Source organism: Schistocerca gregaria, chromosome 2, assembly GCF_023897955.1.
Source record: "Schistocerca gregaria isolate iqSchGreg1 chromosome 2, iqSchGreg1.2, whole genome shotgun sequence".
Classification (NCBI taxonomy): domain Eukaryota; kingdom Metazoa; phylum Arthropoda; class Insecta; order Orthoptera; family Acrididae; genus Schistocerca; species Schistocerca gregaria.
Genome location: NC_064921.1, coordinates 417,818,437 through 417,839,784, shown reverse-complemented (window position 1 = coordinate 417,839,784; position 21,348 = coordinate 417,818,437). Strand labels below are relative to the sequence as shown.

General features: G+C 40.3%; 2 protein-coding genes across 2 annotated transcripts in view; one reads left to right on the top strand and one right to left on the bottom strand.

The window, feature by feature from the left end:
• The window catches only part of LOC126323748 (uncharacterized), a 690,513-nt gene that overhangs the window by 71,897 nt on the left and 597,268 nt on the right, over nucleotides 1-21,348 (bottom strand). The gene's annotated exons all lie outside the window — the stretch shown is intronic.
• LOC126335806 (phospholipase A2 inhibitor-like) lies at nucleotides 16,996-17,679 on the top strand. The gene has a single exon (XM_049999270.1). The coding sequence runs from the start codon at nucleotides 16,996-16,998 to the stop codon at nucleotides 17,677-17,679; it is 684 nt and encodes a 227-aa protein (XP_049855227.1).

Here is a 21,348-nt window from a genome sequence, read left to right as displayed (position 1 = left end):
ACTGCGATGGAGCTCCGTATGCCGCGGCAAACTGGCTGACACTGACGGCGGCGGTGCACAAATGCTGCGCAGCTAGCGCCATTCGACGGCCAACACCGCGGTTCCTGGTGTGTCCGCTGTGCCGTGCGTGTGATCATTGCTTGTACAGCCCTCTCGCAGTGTCCGGAGCAAGTATGGTGGGTCTGACACACCGGTGTCAATGTGTTCTTTTTTCCATTTCCAGGAGTGTACATTAAGTTACTTGTAACTTATATTAACAGTCCCCATACACACCGAACAGTCGCACCTCTTACAATAGTTACAGTGGTCACATCAATTGCACAGCGATCGGCGCTCCATACGTTCCAGATTAAAGTTATTCACATCAGTCCACGACCAGGAAATGCGTTGCCATATTCTTGTTTAAATTTACAGACCTGGGCACGCATTAAACAGTCTATGCAGTCGAAAATCGACATAGTACGCTCACAGCGTTCACGTAGCTTAGTGGTTTGTGCATTATAGTTTTTAAGCTTAATGTGTAGAATAGCAATTCAGACAGACAACCAACACAACACGAAATTAATTCCATATGTGCGTACGCACCCAAGACCACAATATGTGTCACTGTTCAAGCAGTTATATTACATTAGCCACGGTAGTGGTAAACACACTGACACTCACGCAGCAAGACTTTCTTGTTCGCGCTCCCGACTCTGCACTGATGCTTTCTCTGTCGACTTATCGATATGCTTCTACACCGCTCAACTCACCACTTCACATTACATTTTCAAAACTTCCTAGTACATCATTAAACAGTTTCATACAAAATTGCAACTTCATCGAAAAAGTATAGAAAAATTGTAGGAAAATAGGAAAAAAATCTATATCGTTCTGTAGTGTATCTTCACATGTGTCACCCCCTCCCCCCGTTTATCATGTGATGTTCGCTAGAACCTCTCGCAACAAAACTTCTCAAATTCAGATGAAGTATGTTGTTTGCGTACTGCTTGTATTTATGTAAGCTGACATAACTTGAAACACTACTGTTGTCTTTTGAGCATAAACAAAATTGCATACAAATTGTCATTATAACAGACTAACATAAGAATAATCATTTCATTTCTCCTTAATTGCTAAATTATCCTCTAAACAATAGAAATAAAATGACATAGTCAGTGAAAGAACAAGTTTCATCTCTCCTATATTGCCATACAACAAAAGATAGTACAATGCATCTGTTACGTAGTACCACATTAATCACTTTTTGGGGCTTACTGTTCTAAGTCCTTACATTACAAGTATTGTGGCATTTATGCTTGTTATTTTCTTTAATGCTAGCAGTAATCACACAGTCAATCCATTATTACTAACCTAGACAATCAGTTGAAAATTACAGGTCTTCATAGATTCCAATTCTAATTTATAAATCTCTTTTATTGTTACCTTTCCTAGCGTTTTCTTTTTTCATTTGCATGTTCTAGCCAAATTTAGAGTGGAAACACAGAACTACTAGTACATTAACACTCATAATGCTATGAAAATATCTACGCCTTTTCTTGCAAACTCAAATAAGTAAATAATTCACTTTTGTATTTTAAAAGCAAAATTATATACTCTCCACACGAAAATTCAGTTCCTTTGGATGCTGTTCGTGGGGAATACTTCTTTTTATGGTAAGATCGGCAATTCTCCAGTTAATATCTACTGAAATTTAATATTTCTGTGTACCTTTTCCATGTTTCATTTTAACTAATTCTCCTTTAATTTTCTATGATGTACACCATTACAGTAATCATCGATTTCCATGTTATATGTTGATCCCCAAAACATAATTCCACTTCACTTATGCTTTTTAATGAATTCAAATTGTGACTATATTATGGCAAAGCTACCTAAGAACGTCCACTCATAATATTCTCTGCTTCTTCTCCTACTTTATCCCTGTATTTATTTCTGTTTACCTCGTAGTTCTCACATTATTTCTCACTTTACTTTATGCATTTCATCATTATCTTTCTCCTTCTTCACTTGACTATTCATTTAATTCTTTCCCTTACTGCTGTGTGCCAAAATTCATGATTTCGTCTACCAGTCACTTCTTGCTCTGTAATTCTGCCACAGAGCAAAACAGTCAAAAATTCCAATTGAATTCCTCCCCATACCTACCATGCATCATTAATTCCTTCTATTTTCAATCATTACTCGTACACAGGACAACATCCTCGAAGGTCTCCCTAATTTCTGTTCACATTACACCATCCCGAAACAAATTCAGTTAATTAGCTACTCTACTAATACACCATTCTTGCTTTTTGCTAGTACCCTCTGATCTCCTACACAAGCCTTTCCAGGAGTAACTGTCTTATTCTTATTGATTTCCAGAGCTTATATTTATCACTGACTTATCATTTCATATAGTCATACTAGGTTACACCTACAAAATCCTGACTCTACGTAGTTCGTTAGTTACAGAGTTGCTTTTGACATATACATAGCATAGGGAAGACTAGTAATCAGTGCAAGAAACTAAAGAAAAACACTGCAAAAACTTGGGTTCCTATGCACGTTTCTGTAAATATTCATTAAAGTATAATGAACGCCCTGTCATATTTTTTGTCACTGCCGATCACTTCTCTACTGTTCCCCTGGATGCCACAATTTATGGTGTTTATCAAAGTTTTCTTTCCCCTGCAGGCAACATAGTGCCGTCTGCCAACACCTATCACACTATTCCAGAAATTCTTCAGTCTATAATCCTCACTTACGAACTTTAATCTCTTCTGATAAGGCAATTTCCTTACCAACTCTTCAACTAAATCTCTCTTTTTCTATGTGTTGTCCTAATGCTTTAATTTGCTATTCTCTTCTTCTCTCATGCCCTGAGGAAGACCATTGCAATTCGGCCGAAACGTCGGTTTTAGTTTATTATTGTTGTTAGTTTTTAGGAATGACGCGTCATAATACCTAGAAGAATTTTAATCACAAGCCTACATTCTTATATTCAGTGACTTTATTAATGCATGTAATAATTTTTATACGTTTGTTTCCAGATTAACTACCAGTTTTTCAAGTTTACTGCAGTTGAAATGAACAAAAATGCTACGAGTTTGTGTTAACAGTGCTGACACATTTTACTATGTGTGTGTGGAAGTGACATTTGCTTCACAAAAACAGCAAATAACTCCATTGATTAAAAAGGCTTACAGTTGTTATTTAGGATGCAAACTAGGTGATCAGGATAAACCCTGGGCTCCACATGTGATCTGCACCACTTGTGCCAGCAACCACAGGTATTGGATTCATGGGAAAGGACGTTCAATGCCCTTTCCAGTGCCCATGATCTGGCGAGAGCCAACTAACCATGCCAGTGACTAATACTTTTGTATGGTTCCTCCTATCAGGAAGGGAATATCTAAGAAGAAGACTCAGTGATCTATCCTAAGATTCCATCTGCCATACCTCCAGTTCTACATGGGGAAGAATTGCCAATACCAGAACCACCGACAGAGTACGAGATTACTTCTAATGGGGACTCTGAATGTCCTGAACCTCGTACTTCACAAGATCCAGAGTTCTTTCCAAATATATCATCATCTGATGATCCACAAAAATTGTCTCAAAATGAGTTAAAGGATCTCATTAGAGACTTGACCTCTCTAAAGCTAAGACTGATTGTACGAAGATTGCAGCAGCGCAACTTTCTGGAAAGCAATATAAATGTTTCATTCTACCGCACAAGAGAGCAACAATTAATCCCTTCTCTTAACATGCAAGACAGTCTTGTGGCATGTGTAGACACATATGGTCTAATGAAGGCTCTCAGAATTAATTACAACCCTGATGAGTGGAGACTCTTCATTGATTCGTCGAAGTTGAGATTAAAAGCAGTGTTTTTAAATATTGGTAATGAGCTTCCTTCTGTTCTAGTTGGGCATTGTATGCATATGAAACAGTCATACCAAAACACGAAAATTTTACTAGAAGCCATCAAGTACAATAACCCTCAATAGCAGATTTGTGGTGACTTGAAATTGGTTGCACTGCTATTAGGTATGCAGCTAGGGTATACTAAACATTGCTGCTTTCTCTGTGAATGGGATAGCCGAGTTCGTGCATCTCATTACAGTAAATTTGAATGGCCCACCAGAAAATCTCTTCAACCAGGAATATATAACATTAAGGACGAACCTCTACTAGACCCTAACAAGATTCTGCTCCCGCCCTTGCACATCGAGTTGGGTCTCATTTAAAACTGCGTTTAGGGAATGGAAAGAGATGGTGACGGGTTTAAGTACTTCAGGCAAAAATTCCCTTACTTAAGTGATTCCAAAGTAAAGGAGAGCATCTTTTGTAGGCCCACAGGTTTCAGAGCTTTTTGGATAACACACTTTTGATGGAATCATACAAGGTGACGAGAGGCATGCATGGTAATGTTTTAAGGCAGTATGTTTACAGCTCTTAGGAAACAAACGAGCAATAAATTACAAGGAGATTGTAGATAACATGTTGTCATCTTATGAAAAACTTGGCTGCGACATGTCATTGAAAATGAATTTCTTAGTTATCTTGACTTCTTCCTCAAAGATTGTTGTGCAGTAAGTGAGGAACATGGCGTCTGATTTCATCAAGATATGGCCACATTTGAGAAGAGGTATGCCGGAAAGTGAAGCCCTGCTATTTTAGCAGATTACTGCTGGATAGTCGTAAGGGATGTTCCTCGTTATTTTTAAAAATGTCAAGCCAAGCGGAAACGGTCATCTTCTTAATCTGTCTCTGAAAATAGTATGTAATTGTATATACTGTACATGTGGACACATAAAATTTTTAATCCCTTATATAAATTTGTGACCAGTTAGTTTATATATTTTCTTTTGTGCTTTACATAGTTCTGGTAGAAAGTAGACATACAAAGCATTTTCATTTATATAACGTTATCTTCATTTTTTCTTAATATTTTGCTTTTGTACATCCAGAACGGCACTGAAATTTATCAATGCGTAACACATAACAGAGGTCAAGTAATTATTCACTTAAAATTTGTTATGCTGAATCTTGGAACACGAATGCATATTTAGTGAGTGAGTTATTTGTACAAAAATGTAGATTACCTTTTCTAAAAAGGTAGAGCTAAATATTTATGATTACGATGGTGCTGTATCATTTTATAATAAACATAACTAACTCGAAATTATGCAATTTACACATTTTCATTTCTGATATTGTTCAGTGTTATCAGGCATGAAGTGATGGGCTGATCCTCGGATGCAAGTCCCCGTCTTTCGTCCAGGTATCTCTGTTCACGTCCAGCAACCAAGTCGAAGTGTGTCCATCCGCACCTCTGATCCAATTATAATCTTTTTTTTTCAATTACATTGCCTCTCTGCTGCAGAGATACCTGCGGAAGGTCAACGGAAATCCTCCTCCACCATAGGGAAAGCTCGGCCAGGGATTAACCAAAGAGGTTTTAAGAAATGAAGCTTGGAGATCCCATCAATAAGATATTTCTTAAGCTTCCCAATGAGGTGCTTTCTTGAGATGGGAGGGAAAAAATTTTTGTTTTCTTTGTGGTCTTGTATCTGGGCGATGCTTGTCCTCCATCACGAAAAGAAGAGAAACCTTAACTGTTACAGAGCTTTTCCACTTGAAAAGTGAACTGTCTTTCACCCAGGATGGCATTCTCCAGCTTTCTCTGAAGGCTTCTTTGCAAAGAACAAGCCCAAACAAAGTTCTTTTAAGATAGATGGCAGATCGTAAAATACGCGCTACGCGCACGTAAGTGCTCAGGGAGCTGCCCTGTGGTAGGTAGCTTCATCTCTTCTCCTTGTCAGTGTTTTCCACATATTTCTTTCCTCTCCGATTCAGCACAGAACCTCCTTACCTTATCAGTCTACTTTTCTTCAGCAGTCTTCTGTAGCACCGTTTGTCAAATGTCTCGGTTTACCTCCGCTCCGATTTTCGCACAGTTCATGTTTGATTCCAATACAACGCTGTGTTCCAAACGTGCATTCTCAGAAATGTCTTCCTCAAATTAAGACCGATATCTGATTCTAGTAGACTTCTCTTGGGCCAGGAACACCCTTTTTGCCAGTGCTGGTCTGCTTCTTATGTCCTACTTGCTCCGTCCGTCAATTACTACTTTACTGCCTAGGAAGAAGAATTCGTTCATCTACTTCATGATCACCAGCTATAATGGTAAAGTTCTTACTGTTCTCATTTCTGCTGCACTTCATTACTTTCGTCTTTGTTCGATTTACTTTCAGTTCATATTCTGTCCTCATTTAACTGTTCATCCTATTAAACACTTCCTGAAATTCTTATTCACTTTCACTGAAAACAGCAGCCGGCCGGAGTGGCCATGCGGTTCTAGACGCTAGAGTCTGGAACCGAGCGACCGCTACGGTCGCAGGTCCGAATCCTGCCTCGGGCATGGATGCGTGTGATGTCCTTAGGTTAGTTAGGTTTAATTAGTTTTACGTTCTAGGCGACTGATGACCTCAGAAATTAAGTCGCATAGTGCTCAGAGCCATTTTTGAAAACAGTAATGTCATTAGCTAATTTCATCATTGATATCCTTTCACCTAGAATTTTAATTCCATTCTTGGACCTTTCTTTCATTTCCCTTATTGCTTATTTTATGTTTAAATTGAATGTTAGCGGCTAAAGATTGCATCCCTGTCTTACACCCTTTCTAACGCTAAAACTTCGTTGTTGGTCTTCCAGTCCTTCTTCTTTCTTGAACATATTGTTTATTACCCGTCTTTCCCTATAGCTTACCCCTACTTTCCTCGAAATTCCGAATATCTTGCATCGCTTGCCATTGTCGAACACTTTCTCCAGGTAGACAAATCCTATCAAGAGATCTTGATATTTCTTCACCCTTGCTTCCATTATAGACTGCAACGTCAGGAGTGCCTCTCTGGGGCCTTTAAATTTCCTAAAGCGAAACCGATCGTTATCCACAACAGATTCAATTTTCTTTTCCGTTCTTCTGCATATTATTCTTGTCAGCAACTTCGATGCATGACCTGTCAAGCTAACCGTGTTATAATTCTCCCACTTATCGGTCCTTGTAAACTTCGGAATCGTGTGGATGAGGTTTTTCCGAACGTTTGATGGTATATCGCCAACGTTAATATTCTTTTCTTTTTTTCGCCACTTCCCCCAATGATTTTAGATACTTTGTAGGATTGTTAGCTATACTTTCTGCCTTTTTAGATATTAAGACTTCCACTATGTTTTAAATTGCAATTCTATATAGACTCCTTTCTTCTTCTATCACATGATTTGACAAGTATTCCCACTCTAAGGGGCCTTCAATGTACTGTTTCCAACTACCCGCTCTCTCCCTTGCATTTAATAGTGGAATCCCAGTGAATTTAATGTTACAGCCCTTGCTTTTTATTTCACCTAAGGTTGATTTAGCTCTTCTATCAGTTCAACTAATTCTTTCTACAATCATTTCTTTTTCACTGTTTACATGCAGCCATTTCTCCTTCGGTTCCCTTCACTTTTATTCACCTTTATTCCCAAGTATCTTGTATTTTTGTATTCCTTAATTTTCCTGCACAAATTTGTACTTTCTTCTTTCATCGATCAACTTTAGATGGCACAGTTAGTGCGTGTTGAGATAATACAAACCTCGAGGGTAAACTATTTGACGTTCAAAAAGTAACATGATTACAGCAAATGAATTAATCACTACACTAAAAGCAACTCTTACTGTTCATCAGCAGTAAATCATTATTTCGTATTAGAAATTAGCTATCTCCAAGCTAAAGAACGCGAAATTGCACAAATAAATCATTCCGCAGTGTGTAGATTAGAGGGCATATTAAGAGAGATCTAAAACAATAAATGTCGTGTCAATATTTACTGTGTTGCGTCAGAGTGAGATAAATGGAAACGAAATGGCAGATGAGATGACCAAACAGTATATGTAGGGGAAGAAAACCTCCTTAATGTACCGGCACAGTACGTTGTATAAAAATGCAAAGGCCATTCGGAAAGAAAGGTTCGACAGATCGCGAAATGGAAACTACAGTGAAAATCCGATTAACTTCACACAGCGCTTTGAGCGCACAGTGAGCATGTGAAGACGTCTAGAAGAAAGTGTCTCAAGGCAAGTGTGAAGGCCTGTTGGGAGATTTCGCCTGACGCTATTCAGCCTACATACGGTGACAGTCATGCGTTTCCTTCTTCAAGAGAATTCTCGCCCTCACTCTGCAGGGCAACCAACGTTTTCGATGGGAAGCGTTTTATTACCCATAATACGGGCCGTAATTGGCTTCCACTGAGTTTCGTTTCTGTTCGCATGAACCGCTGGCTATGAAGACAACATTTTGGAACAGACAACGAGCTGCAGACCAGCGCAGAGATTTGGTGGAAAGTACAGGCGGCTCCCATCTATGACGAGGTCAATGGTAAGTTGGTACAACACTCTGACAAGTGTCTAAGTCCGAGCGGCGACTATTTAGAGAAGTAGATGGAAGTTCTAGCTAACTGTTTAGAGTAATATAGTTTTGAACTTCACAGTCGTTTCCATTTCGTGACCGATCGGACCTTACTTTCCGAATAGCCCTTGTATAGACAGCTAATGAAACACGAATACAAGAATCAATGGTCAGAATCCTCAAAAACCTTACGTAAATACGTCATCTTTATTGTACGCAATCATGCGCGCTTAGACAGCTTTTACATAGCATTTATAGAGGCGAATCACTGCTTTTTCATTGTATAGTCGCAGAGGATACGAACCACTTGTTTGCTGGATGCTACAAGCAAAGGCAAAAGTTGTCACGATTGATTCAGCACTGGGTGACACTAAAAAGTGCTTTTTCACTATTTGCGTCGACACTTCTCTCTACAAGAATCTACACGATATTTAAGCAACTCTTCCGTCTGTGCACAGGAAAGGTATATACAATTAATCAGATCTGTCTCAATCTAGCACTTATGGGACACCACCGGATGACAACTCCAGCGACATCCACGAATGGCATTAACCGCCCCTGTATTGCCCGACCAAGTGCAACAGGCATGAACACCATCCATCAAACTGACATCCGGCACCTGCACATTACAATGTACGAACGTTGTCATGACTGTATTTAACATTCTGGCGGATATACCGGTTGTTAATAAAGCAGCATTTCACGCCTGCGATGGCTTATCTCACGCTTACGCTAACGTGATCTTGTAATGTTAATCTCTTAAACATATCACCCAGACAAACAAGTTCCCCAAATTTCATTAGCCTATTTTAATTATTGATTGGTACTGAGATATTTTTCCGTCAGTGTACTTTATTAAATTAGGATTTAAGTAAGCAGTAAATGTGAATTTATCTTTCAATTTGCATTATTACCCTCCCGGGTAGCCGGGTACGTTACAGCGCGGTCTTCCGGAAAATGGGGAAGAACGCCACTCCCGGATCGAAACCGCCCAGCGGATTAACTACGAGGGCCAGATGGTTCAAATGGTTCAAATGGCTCTGAGCACTATGGGACTTAACATCTGAGGTCATCAGTCCCCTAGAACTTAGAACTACTTAAACCTAACTAACCTAAGGACATCACACACATCCATGCCCGAGGCAGGATTCGAACCTGCGACCGTAGCAGTCGCTACGAGGGCCAGGATCAGGCTTGTGCCCAGGTCCCATTTGAGCCCCACGCTTCGCAAACATTTAGTAAACATTCTCACACGTGCAAATCAGATGACTATAAATGCAGATACGTGGAGTACTCAAATTCCGCCCCGGTGAGAAGTCTGGTGACATGTAGACGGCTGGCCACCCTCTATCAGTAACAATACCAAATACAAAGCACACTGACGGAGAAATCTCGCTGTACCAATCGATAATTGAAATAGGCTAATGAAATTTCGGGAACACCTTTGTCTGGGTGATATGTTTAAGAGATTAACATTGTAAGATGACGTTAGCGAAAGGGTCAGAGAAGCCATTGAAGACGTGAAGCGGTGGTAGATTAACAACCGGTGTAACCGCCGGAATGTTGAATGCAGGCATGACAACGTGCATACGTTGCAATGTGCAGGTGCCGGATGTCAGATTGTGGGATGGCGTTCATGCCTCTTGCACTTGGTCGGTCAATACAGGGGCAGTTAATGCCATTTGTGGACGCAGCTGGAGTTGTCGTCCGATGATGTCCCATAAGTGCTAGATTGAGACAGATCTGGTGATCGAGCACGAAGAGATAACATATCGACACTCGCTAGAGCGTATCGGGTTAGAACAGCGGTATGTGGACGACCGATATCCTGTCGGAAACACCTCCTGTAGTGCTGTTCATGAACGGCAGCACTACATTGACGTACCATTTAGAAGGCAATATGCTTGGGATGTCCACGAGAGTGCCCCTGCTGTCATACGAAGATGCACTACAGACCATACATCCAGGTGTATGTCCAATGTGTGGTCGTCCACATACCGCTGTTCTAACCCGATACGCCCTCAACTGGCCAACATGGCTATCAATGACACCGAGGCAAATCTAGCTTTCATCTAAAAGCACAACAGACCTCGATCCTGCCCTACAACGAGCACTCGCTTGACACCACTGAAGTTGCAGTTGGTGGTGGTTTATGGTCAATGGAAAGCACGCTACTGGGCGTTGTCTCGGAGCTGTCCTTGTTGTGACCGATTCGTGGCAGTTCCTTGTGTCACAGTGGTGCCGACTCCTGCTCAAAATGCTGCTGCAGATGCGTTATGGTGCGCCAGAGCCACTCGCCGAACACAAAGCTTTCCTGTCTCGATAGTGCCATTTGGTCGTCTGCAGCCGGTCTTCTTACTACCGTACATTCTCGTGACCGCCGCTGCCAGCAATCATGTACAGTGATTGCATTCCTGCCAAGCGTTGCTGCAATATCGTAGTAGGAACATTCAGCTTCTCATAGCCCTATTACACGGCCTCGTTCACTCCGAATTATGTCGTCTTTGTGGCTTTAAAAGCATTCTTAACTAACATCACCTCACCACGTCCATTCTCAAAGATCATTAAGTTCACGATTGTTGCAGCGTTTACTTAAAGCAAATCTTATTTGGTCTTAGACGACTGGTGAGGAAACTGAATAGAAATAATCTTTCAAATGTAGAAACACGCCTAGAAACTTTAGTTTACGTTGCTCAACTCCTTGGTGCTGCGATTTCTTCCGCAAGTGTAACATGATAACAGCGCGACGACACAGGATAAGACAAGAGAAATAAAGGAAAAGCAGGAGAAAAAGAATTACCTTACTGAACAGAGTAAATTCAAATGACTTGTGTACTACCTGTACAGCATATATTACTATTATTATGTAAATTTATTAATGTCTAGCACTATAGTGTGTAACTTACATGACGAACTTTGATATCTCTCTTTGCTCTATTACGCGAGAAAATTAGTACGGAAACTGATTGAAAAAATGTTTTCTAAGTTCGAACAGTCAGCTTTACTCAATCACGTTGAAGAGACGCCAGCTGCCAGTCGGGAAGAACTGACGTTTCGACGCCCATACTGGGTGAGGAAGACAGCCACCTTGACACTCTTAAGCGAGGCAACCCAGCAGAAAAGGTTAGAACAGTGCAGCCAAACTGTCTTCTCTGCTTTGTAGGACGCAACAACGTTCAGAAGTAATTTGACAAAGCAGTAAAGACACTGTAAGAGATTCGTTAAGTGAGACGTGGGAAGAGCAGATTCAATTCCGTCATTACGAATGACGTTGTAGAGCAGAGCCTCGCCTCGGTGATAAAAAGCTTCCACCCTCACTAGCTTTTGGCACACAAGCCGGTAACCATTCCAAATGTAAAAACATGTTCCGAGGTACAATATCATCTTGTGGTTAGGAACAAGTACTCGATTTAAATTTAAAAGCATTTAACTCTGGTGTGATCTATTCTCGAATACTGCTCGAGTGTTTGGGATCCGTACCAGGTCGGATTGAAGGAAGACATCGAAGCAGTTCAGAGGCTGGTGGCTAGACTCCGCACCGCTAGATTCGAACAACACATAATTTTTCGGAAATGCTTCGGGATCTCAAATGGGGGATCCCTGGAAGGATGGTGATTTTCGTTTCGAGACACACTACTGAGAAAATTTAGAGAATCTTCATTTGAAGCTGACTGCAGAACGATTCTAATGTTGCCAACATACATCGAGCATAAGGACCATGAAGATAAGGTACGAGAAATTAGGGCTCAGACGGATGCTTACAGACAGTCGTTTCTCCCCTGTTCTATCTGCGAGTGAACAGGAGGACAAATGACCAGGAGTGGTACAGGGTACACTCTGCCACGCACCTTACGGTGGCTTACGGAGTTTCTATGTAGATGTATATGTAGTCGGGAAAATCTTCTTAGTACTATATTTAATAGTCTGTCAGTTACATTATTACTCAACCACACACCAAATCCAGTAAGTGAAATAAAGTTAACTTTGCAGCGAGGGCGCTAGTGTATGAAGTACGCGAAATGGATATTAACATCAATTTTTGCTACTTTCCATGCTTTGCTGGGTCAGGGCAAATAGCTATTCCATCATTATTGCTTCAGCTACCTTGATGATAGGTTTTCTTTCCATTGTCCACGGCTTCCAGCGTGTCTGTGAGATGTTAGAAAGTGAGTGTGTCGCGTTTGGCGAACAAAATACACCTTGCGCCTGGTCATCTGAGTACAATATCTCCGATCTAGTTTCTGTGTTTTCACTAATATAGCAGCTGTTGTGGGTCTGGTTTCGTAGTAATTTATCTATAAGGTACACAAGGTGTTTTTCTTACTCAGGTCACGTGAAAACTTCACAGTGACGAACTTAATGAGCTATCAGAGTACCACTTGCAACCTACATCCTCCTTTATATGCCGGATGTATTCCAATCAGTCTTCCTCTGCAGATATTATCCTCCACAAATCCCTCTAGAACCACGAAAGTTATTAAATGATGTCTTAACTGAGATCCTACCATCCTCTCCCATCTTCTCCTCCTCAGTGTTTCCCATGTATTCCTTTCCTCGCCGATTCTGCGGAGAATACCCTCATTCATTACCTTATCAGTCTACCTGATTTTCAACATTCTTCTATAGTAACTTATCTCAAATGTTTCAAAACTTTTCTGTTCTGGTTTTCCAACAGTCTATGTTTCACCATCAAACAATGTTGTGATCCAATCGTGCATCCTCAGAAATTTCTTCCTCAAAATGAGGTTTATGTCTGATACGAGTAGACTTCTCAAAAAATGTTCAAATGGTATGTGAATTCTAAGGGACCAAACTGCTTAAGTCATCGGTCCCTATACTTACACACTAATTTAACTACACTAAACTAACTTATGCTAAGAACAACAGACACAGACCCATGCCCGAGGGAGGACTCGAACCTCCGGCGGGAGGGGACGCGAAGTCCGTGACGTGGCGCCTCAAACAACGCTGCCACTCCTCGCCGCCGAGTACTCTTGGCCAGGAATGCAATTTTTGCTAGTGATAGTCTGCATTTGATCTCTTCCTTGCTCCGTCCGTCATGTGTTATTTTATTGCATAGGTAGCAAAATATCCTAACTTCATCTCTTCTCGCTGTTCTCATTGTTTGCTACTTCTCATTTCTTACTTCTTCCGTTTACTCTCTATTCATATTCTGTACTCCTTAGACTATTCATTCCATTCACAGATCCTGTAATTCTTCTTCGCTTTGACTGAGGATTGCAATTTTAATCAGTGAATCTTACCGTCGATATCCTTTCACTTGAAATTTTAATTACACTCTTGCATCTTCCTTTTCTTTCTCTCGTTGCTTCTTCGGTGTATAAATTGAACAGTACAGGCGCAAGATTACATTCCTTTTTACACCTTTATATTAATCTGCGAATTTCGTTCTTGGTCCCCCATTTTTATTGTTCCCTCTTGATTCTTGTGCATTTTGTATATTATCCGTGTTTCTCTATAGGTTACCGTTACTTTTATCAGAATTTCGAACATCTTGTACCATTTGACACTACAGAAAACTGTAACCAGTTCGACAAACTTTATGACCGTTTCTCAATATTTCTGTAGTCTTGCTTCCTTTATCAATCGCAACTTGTATCTGCGTCTCTCGTGCCTTTATCTTTCCTAGAGAGAAACTAATAGTCATGTAACAGATCCTCCATTTGTTTTTTCAATTTTACTGTATATTATTCTTATACAATGATAGTAATGAAAATAATTTTGGGCTTGCAGATGAGATATATTTAATGTGAAGAGACAAGGTAGGTGGAAGGAAATTTGCAGTGTCGGTGAAAGCAAGGCAAAATAGAAGGAAAACCAGCTTAAAACGCCAGTTCGGAATTGTGAATCCTAACAAAAGGAACCAAAAGCAAGCTAGTAATTGTGAATCTTAACAAAAGAAACCATTTTATTCAAATAATAAAACAAAAATGCTTTAATGCAGAAAGTTAGCAGACTTTTATGTATTAGGGATCGTTACCCATAATTTTACTAGAAGCATCCCATCTGTGACAAATTATGTCAGTTAATTATGTCAGTTAACCCCAACTAGAGATGATAAGAAAATACTAATAAGCGAGGTATTCCCTGAATACGTCTCTACTAAGGTGATGGATTAGTATGGAGCACAAAGTACGCCTCGTGCCCCCTAATGTAAGACGACGCACGCGTCCTCTCGAGGGTTAAGCAGAAGTATTATAACAAACCATTTACATGGTAAATACATTATGAAACAGAAGCTATTAGAAACTATCACTAATTTCTATTTTGAAGACAGGTAAAATTGTTAACGGGGACGTAAGCGAAAGCGACAAAAATTGTGAACATTTTTTACTGGATCTTCCTTCACTACATGGTATTGAAGTTTCAATTTCTGAATGTTACGTTCGAATTCCACTCCTAAGTGGGGTAAAATAATAACTAACAAACGACTGCAAGGAGCAACGCCCCTTTGTTGTTCTGTATTCCCTCATATCACTTACCCCTGCGATGGACCCTTGCAGTTTTATGGAATCACAATGTGGAGAATATTTCGGTGTTTTGCAGATGCAGAACTTCTACAAAACTGTACACATGGAAAACATCAAAATCCTAATGAAAATTACATCTCCGTGATAGGAAAACCATGCCTCAAGGCAACGTTTCCAAAACTGGTGATGAAGTTACAGCGTGTGATCCATGTTAAGTTTTTAACTGTGCTAATCTTGGCAGACTACAGACTCTACACACTCTAGGATTTCATCCAGGACATTCAAACTCTCAAAATTGAAGGAAATTAGTAACAAACTGATACAGCTAAAATTATTGTTACTCAAATTCTAAATCAGGTTAACCTAAGAAAGAGGTAAAGAAAAGACTGCTTGAAGTGGAGAACGGATGTGGTTTGAACTAGTTCACCCAGATAAGTTAAGGCCTAATACAAGTACTGTAAAAACTTCGATTTAGGTTTCGCGTAACCTACATTTTGGCAGCTTTATGTACCTATTCGCTACAAACCACTGACATTAATGTACTTAAATTTGGCATACAGTTACTCAGTACTACAATGAAACATTCTGTGGAAGGAATTTTCATTCGGTTCAATAGTGAGGCATTTATGTTAGAGAAAGTTTATAAAATTCTGTACATTTTCCACTGAATTCTGGAAAGCTATAAAAATCTACCAAAAGAAGAAATAAATATTCTGTTCCACAGTTATTTGTAATAGTGGTATCTCAGACTTTGTACAAAAATACATATGTACTACGTCATGTAGAAAAAATTTCAATTGTTCATAATTAAAAAGGTGTAACTTCAATAAACATTAAAACGTATCTATATATTCAAATAATACTCCTTAAGAACTGTGCCAAATTTAGTTGCATTTCCTTTAAGACTTTGGACTTTATAACGTTTTGTTCAAAGTATAGCAATTCTGCATGCGTCCCCACCGATACTAAAAGACTCAGTTCATTTCCGTCGTTTGTTCCGTAGTGAACGCCCTGCTTCTGTTTCAAGGCACAATGCCATGCATGAGCGGCGAAGGATTACTTAGCTGTCCACACGTTATACAAATTATGGCAAAAATATGTAGTCACCCCAAAATTCAGTACATGAACAAGTAGCTACGCACTCCAAATAGCTTTACTCTGTCATACAGAACAAATGTGTTGAAGGCAAAACATTTACAAATGCTGCGCTCAACACACACACACACACACACACATCTAACAATTGTAGGAACTGGAGGAAGCTCCTTATCACGATCAGTAGCGCTTGTCTCTTCATATGATTTTGAAATCTGTCACCATACTGAAGTACTGGCCAAAAATTATCGTATGTTCCTACACCTGAATTTGGTCGGCATGGTTGGCATTTCTAGCCTGGATACATTAGTGTGGTCCGTAAACTCATGTTACGCAAGTCCAAAATATTCAGAGATATCAATTGAGCAGGAGACTCATTATAACTCCCTTAATACCTCTTTTTATCCACTCGATTGCTTCTCGGTTTTGAAGAAGAGCTTCTGTTCCGATTAAATCTTCGATATATTTAAGAAGAAACTTCGTCTGCAACTTACGCAGACAGTGCCACAAATACCGCAGAACTGGGCGAGTAATTCAGCGATAGCTGATAGCGTATCAGCGAGGTGTCGCGGCGGTGATAAGCCTGCAGGCCGACCGGAGGAGTGTTTGTCGCTGGTGCGCCGGGTCAGTCGAGTGAAGAGCCCGATTCTGTCTGGAACTGGAGGACATCTCGAGGCCCGCATGCTGCCGCGCCGTCAGGTGAACGGCGCAAAGGCTGCGACATGATTAACGTTCGAGCGCAGTTCACCACTAGCGTACTATTTTCGCTGCTGACCGGCGTTGTGGCGTTGGACGAAATAGGAAAATGTGATCTTATTTCCGACGTTTTAGACTGTTCCAATCGTGGACTTTATTCAGTTCCACAGATAGAGAACATAAGCGTAAGTTTTCCATTAAAACTGAATCTTTCGTTCAATCACATATCCATCGATACAGATGAAATCTTTGATTTCGTGCATCGTTGGCCTGATCACCGCATGTACGTCTCAGAACTTTATCTCGACCACAACAGAATACAGTACCTGCCGGTGGGAACGCTGAACCCATTTGTAAGTACTCAAGTTGTGGACTTATCGTGGAACCAAATGAAGAATATTTCGGATAAAGATTTCTCCAGCCTACTGCAACTAAAACGGCTGTCATTGGCCGGGAACCCAATCGGCAAGTTGAACATAACATTGCCACCCAATCTCGAGGAACTCGACGTCAGTTCGTGCGAGCTGTCGTCGCTCGGAGAGCGAACGTTAAAGGGGCTGCACCTGAAAAGCCTCGACATTTCCAACAACAGCCTCGTGGCTGTGAACTGGTCTCTGGTGGACAACGGGACATCAGTGCGTGCGAACAGCAATCCTTGGGACTGCAGCCTGTTGTGGCAGAACAAACCTGAGTTCGCCAGGAGTCAAGAGCGATGTGCGACGACCACCGGGTCTGCAACGACCACGCCAGTTGCAGCTGAGGTGGGCCCAGAAGCGTCTACGACCACGGAGGGGGCTCGGGTCCCTGAGGAGCTGCTGTGGAGCTCCTTCGGCATCGTGGAGGCCGTGCTGGTCGGCTGGCTGGTGTACTTCTTGCTGCTGGGGTCGGCGGCCTGGCTGCGAGCGCGCTCTCTGCGGAGGGACCTGGCGCGCGACGGAAACTGGTGGCTCGAACCACGCCTCTGACGCGCAGTGTCATCTCCTCCACTACTCTTTGGAGTCCTTGCTTGCGCCCGCTCGTTCGCGGTTCCGCTGTGAGCGTAAGTAATTGTCCATCCTCTTGTGCACCTCTCAAAACGCAATACGTGAACTGTTAGTTACCGAAGTAGCCAGCAAATGTCCTTTGTGATGTTTCGGCCTCATGTTGTATCCGCGGACTTTCGCACTGCTGTGATGAATTCTACGCACCGTTTACGGCCGGACCACTTACACTGTGCATGCCGTTGCGTGTTGATTGACGATGAACTCAAATCATCATTTGCGCGAACAGTCACAGATATAACGTCAAGAAATCCGAGGCCAAAGTGTCCGACACATGGCGCAGTAAGGAATTTTAGAACAGAACTGCACTGTGCCAAAGTGTTGTAGGATTCACTTTTTGCCAGAAAAAGTCTGGTGACGTGTTCTGTGTGACAGCATTGCGTGTTGGTAAGAGAGATCGGCTTGGATTCCATAGTGGCAGAATGATATACTCCGTTATCACTACTCCTGTCCCGGAGTCTGAAAGTACAAATGTTACATTCGTAAATAAGATAATGGTGCAGAAGCACATAATATGTTAGCTTGTTCCATGTACTGTACCATTTTCTCAATTTGTTAGAAGCCGTGAATGTGGATTGAATATGGCTAATAATATTTTTAGTGTTACCAAGATATCATAGTGCGAGGGACGAATATTTAGCTGGAACGTAAGTGCCATTTTTCCATTTCACTAAGAGTCGACTGCAATGTGAAGCTGTTGTGGCCTGTTTAAAAATAAGAACTGATTTTCATGTACCATATTTTGGACTGATGCTCAGTATATTGAATTAACGTTGAAAATTATCTGACCATAAATGATAATATGTAATAACTTGTATTCGAACCTGCCTTAAAATTTTATATTATATCTTTTTGTTTGTTTGTATGTTCACCTTTAAGTAATTTGCGAAGAGTCACACACAATACAATCTCAAATTTACTCACTGGATGATCCCATGAACGTCGATGTTGGACAACTTTTGTCAATGTGGATATAAACAGCTTGAAAAATTCGTCAGACTGTGAAGAAAGTATCTTCAGGCAACGTCCACTACACCAGTAGAAAAGTTAAGTACGATAGACTTCATTATTGGTACACAAGGAAATATGTTAGTCAAGAATTTTTAAGATGGTAATTTATTGATTCGTGTACAGAGATATATGTAGAAAGTCGTTTCTACACGTGCCTCAATCGTACATATGAACTATGTGAGCGAACCCAACAATAAAATAAAATAACTTTGAGAAATTTTGGTTTCTTCTCTTTTCCGTGAATGACGTTTCCCATTTCTATATCTGAAACGTAATTTTTGGATAGGAAATAATAGTGGCTTGAATTGTATGTAGCGCTATTATACCTAGTCTAATTCATTGAAGGTGTGAACGTTTTCACAGGAAAAATGTCATTTACATGGTATCTGCCCTGATTCAATAATCTTCACTTCCTGGTGCATACCGAAAACTTGCGTGAGGGAAACTATGAATTACTAGAGACAAAATTTTATATTGCACTCACTTTAGTGGATATAATTTGGCATATTTCAGTATTCATATCCATATGAAACTTCTGAAAAGTTTGTGTACACTATCTCATACTCTTTTAGTTATTGCTTATTTAGCTGAAGAAAATTAACAATACACCGAAGATAAGATAATTGAAATGACGTAATCATAAACATGTCTAATTTCTCTACATTTAAATGGAGCTGAATGCTTCCTTATACCAACATGTTTCTTACAGTTCCTCTTCCGCATTCGTCAGTTTGGTTGCATTCTTCGTGCCCATCTTGGACACATCCCGGTACTGAGATATGTTTCACACCTATGGACAACTACGCCCTAACTGTTCATTATCTAAGAATGTTGTTCATGTTTTAATTGCTTTCCTTTTAATTTAGGTAATTTTGTGGAACTAAAAGAACAGGATTAAGAAAAGAAATAAAATTTTAGTTGGAACTGAAACAACGTGGATGGAAAATATGATCTTGTACTTAGTGAACCGATTTGAAAGCGAAACATCGTTAAATAAAACACAGGGCAAAGCTTAACCTTCTCTACATATGTCGGTATGAGCACTATATTCGTAAAACCCGAAGTAATCCATTTGATAACGATGAGTGGGTTACTGAACACATCGGTTGTACCGTGAACCGACAAAATAAATTTTTGTTGGTATTCATGCCAAGTAATTAAAAAATGGCAGTCTCAAGGGGAAACAATATCGGCTGAAAATATTTAATAAGAAGAAAATTCGTGTTGTTTTTCTATAGGAACTATTTTTATGATTTTATCTAAGTCGGGAGTTATGAAGAAATGGCGTACTCTTTTTAACAAATTTATGTGCAATTTTAGTAGTGATCGTCAGATCTGTAGGAAGAATTGGAATGCATTCGGAAAGAAGGCTTGGCAGACCTGCATCTAAATATGGCACTGGTTTGAGAAAGACTAAAGTTTAGCTGAATTCGATGACAGCAACTAGTAGCCTTGAACAGGATGTTATAATCTCTGCTGAAAGTCGAATAATTTGGTTTCTAGAGAGCAAGCTACATGATGAAACAGACGTTGAGATGTGAAAGTTTCTCTTAATTTCTGTTGTTGAGAAACAGTATTTGTTAAGCTGCACGTTTGTCAAATATTAATCCAGTCTTTTTCAGAAAGAGTTTTGCAAGGCATGTAATGCTGGTCAGTACGAAATACGTAGAACCCCGGTAACATCTTTGAGCCTAGACTAGCGTGCTGCGGCTTATCTGTTGTATTGCATGACGGAGATCCAGTTCTTCTTACCGTTATCTTATCTCACTAGGAAAACAGAGTTTGAAGTTGGGCTCCGCTACGGCTGAAGATTGCGCCTGTACATCCATACATTAAGATAAGAGTAACTAGCGTTGCTGTACAGTAATCCTCCAGGCAGCAGCCTACCTGCGTGCTTAAACCTGTAAAGCTACGTCCTGTAACTCAAGTATTTGATAAAGTAAGTTTCAGACGTTTACAGGCGAAAAATGTCTATGGATGGTATTGAAGTAAAGTGTAGTTTGTGCAAACAGAAACGTTATTTTCACTAAAATATTTTCGCACAGTGGTTACGTCACATCCCGCACACGATTTAATGGTGAAGACAAGAAAAGGAAAATAAGATAGGTTTTTTGATGGAAGCAGTCATCGAATAATGCCTGAATGTTTCGACGTTGTTGAGAATACAATGCACCTTGTACTGTAAAGTGCTTTTTATCATTTGTTCGTTCCCTCTGATTTTTTTTTGGAAATCAAACACCTCTTCTGCCTTAGTGTAAAACATAATAACATGAGTAGCTGGATTGACAGCAAATTAAAATTATTATTAAGTAACGTTATAGCACGTTCATCTCAATTTGAGAAAAAACAATCACGAGAATGACAGAAAACTGAAAGTGGATGCTTTTTGCTGCCTCAAATATCAGGAACCGCTTAGGTTCCACGAAAACCGTATTTTTTCCGTGAAGGTTATATTGTTGTATAACAAATTATTGCAATACATGGACCAGTCCCCACCCGATCTTCTCTCATAGACAGGCACAAACGACAGAGACGAGAAATGAACGCCAATGCACAATAGGCCTACATCCGGCTTGGAAGGAT

Coding starts and splice junctions, on each gene's coding strand:
- LOC126335806 (XM_049999270.1), top strand. CDS start 16,996: ATGTACGTCTCAGAACTTTATCTCGACCACAACAGAATACAGTACCTG.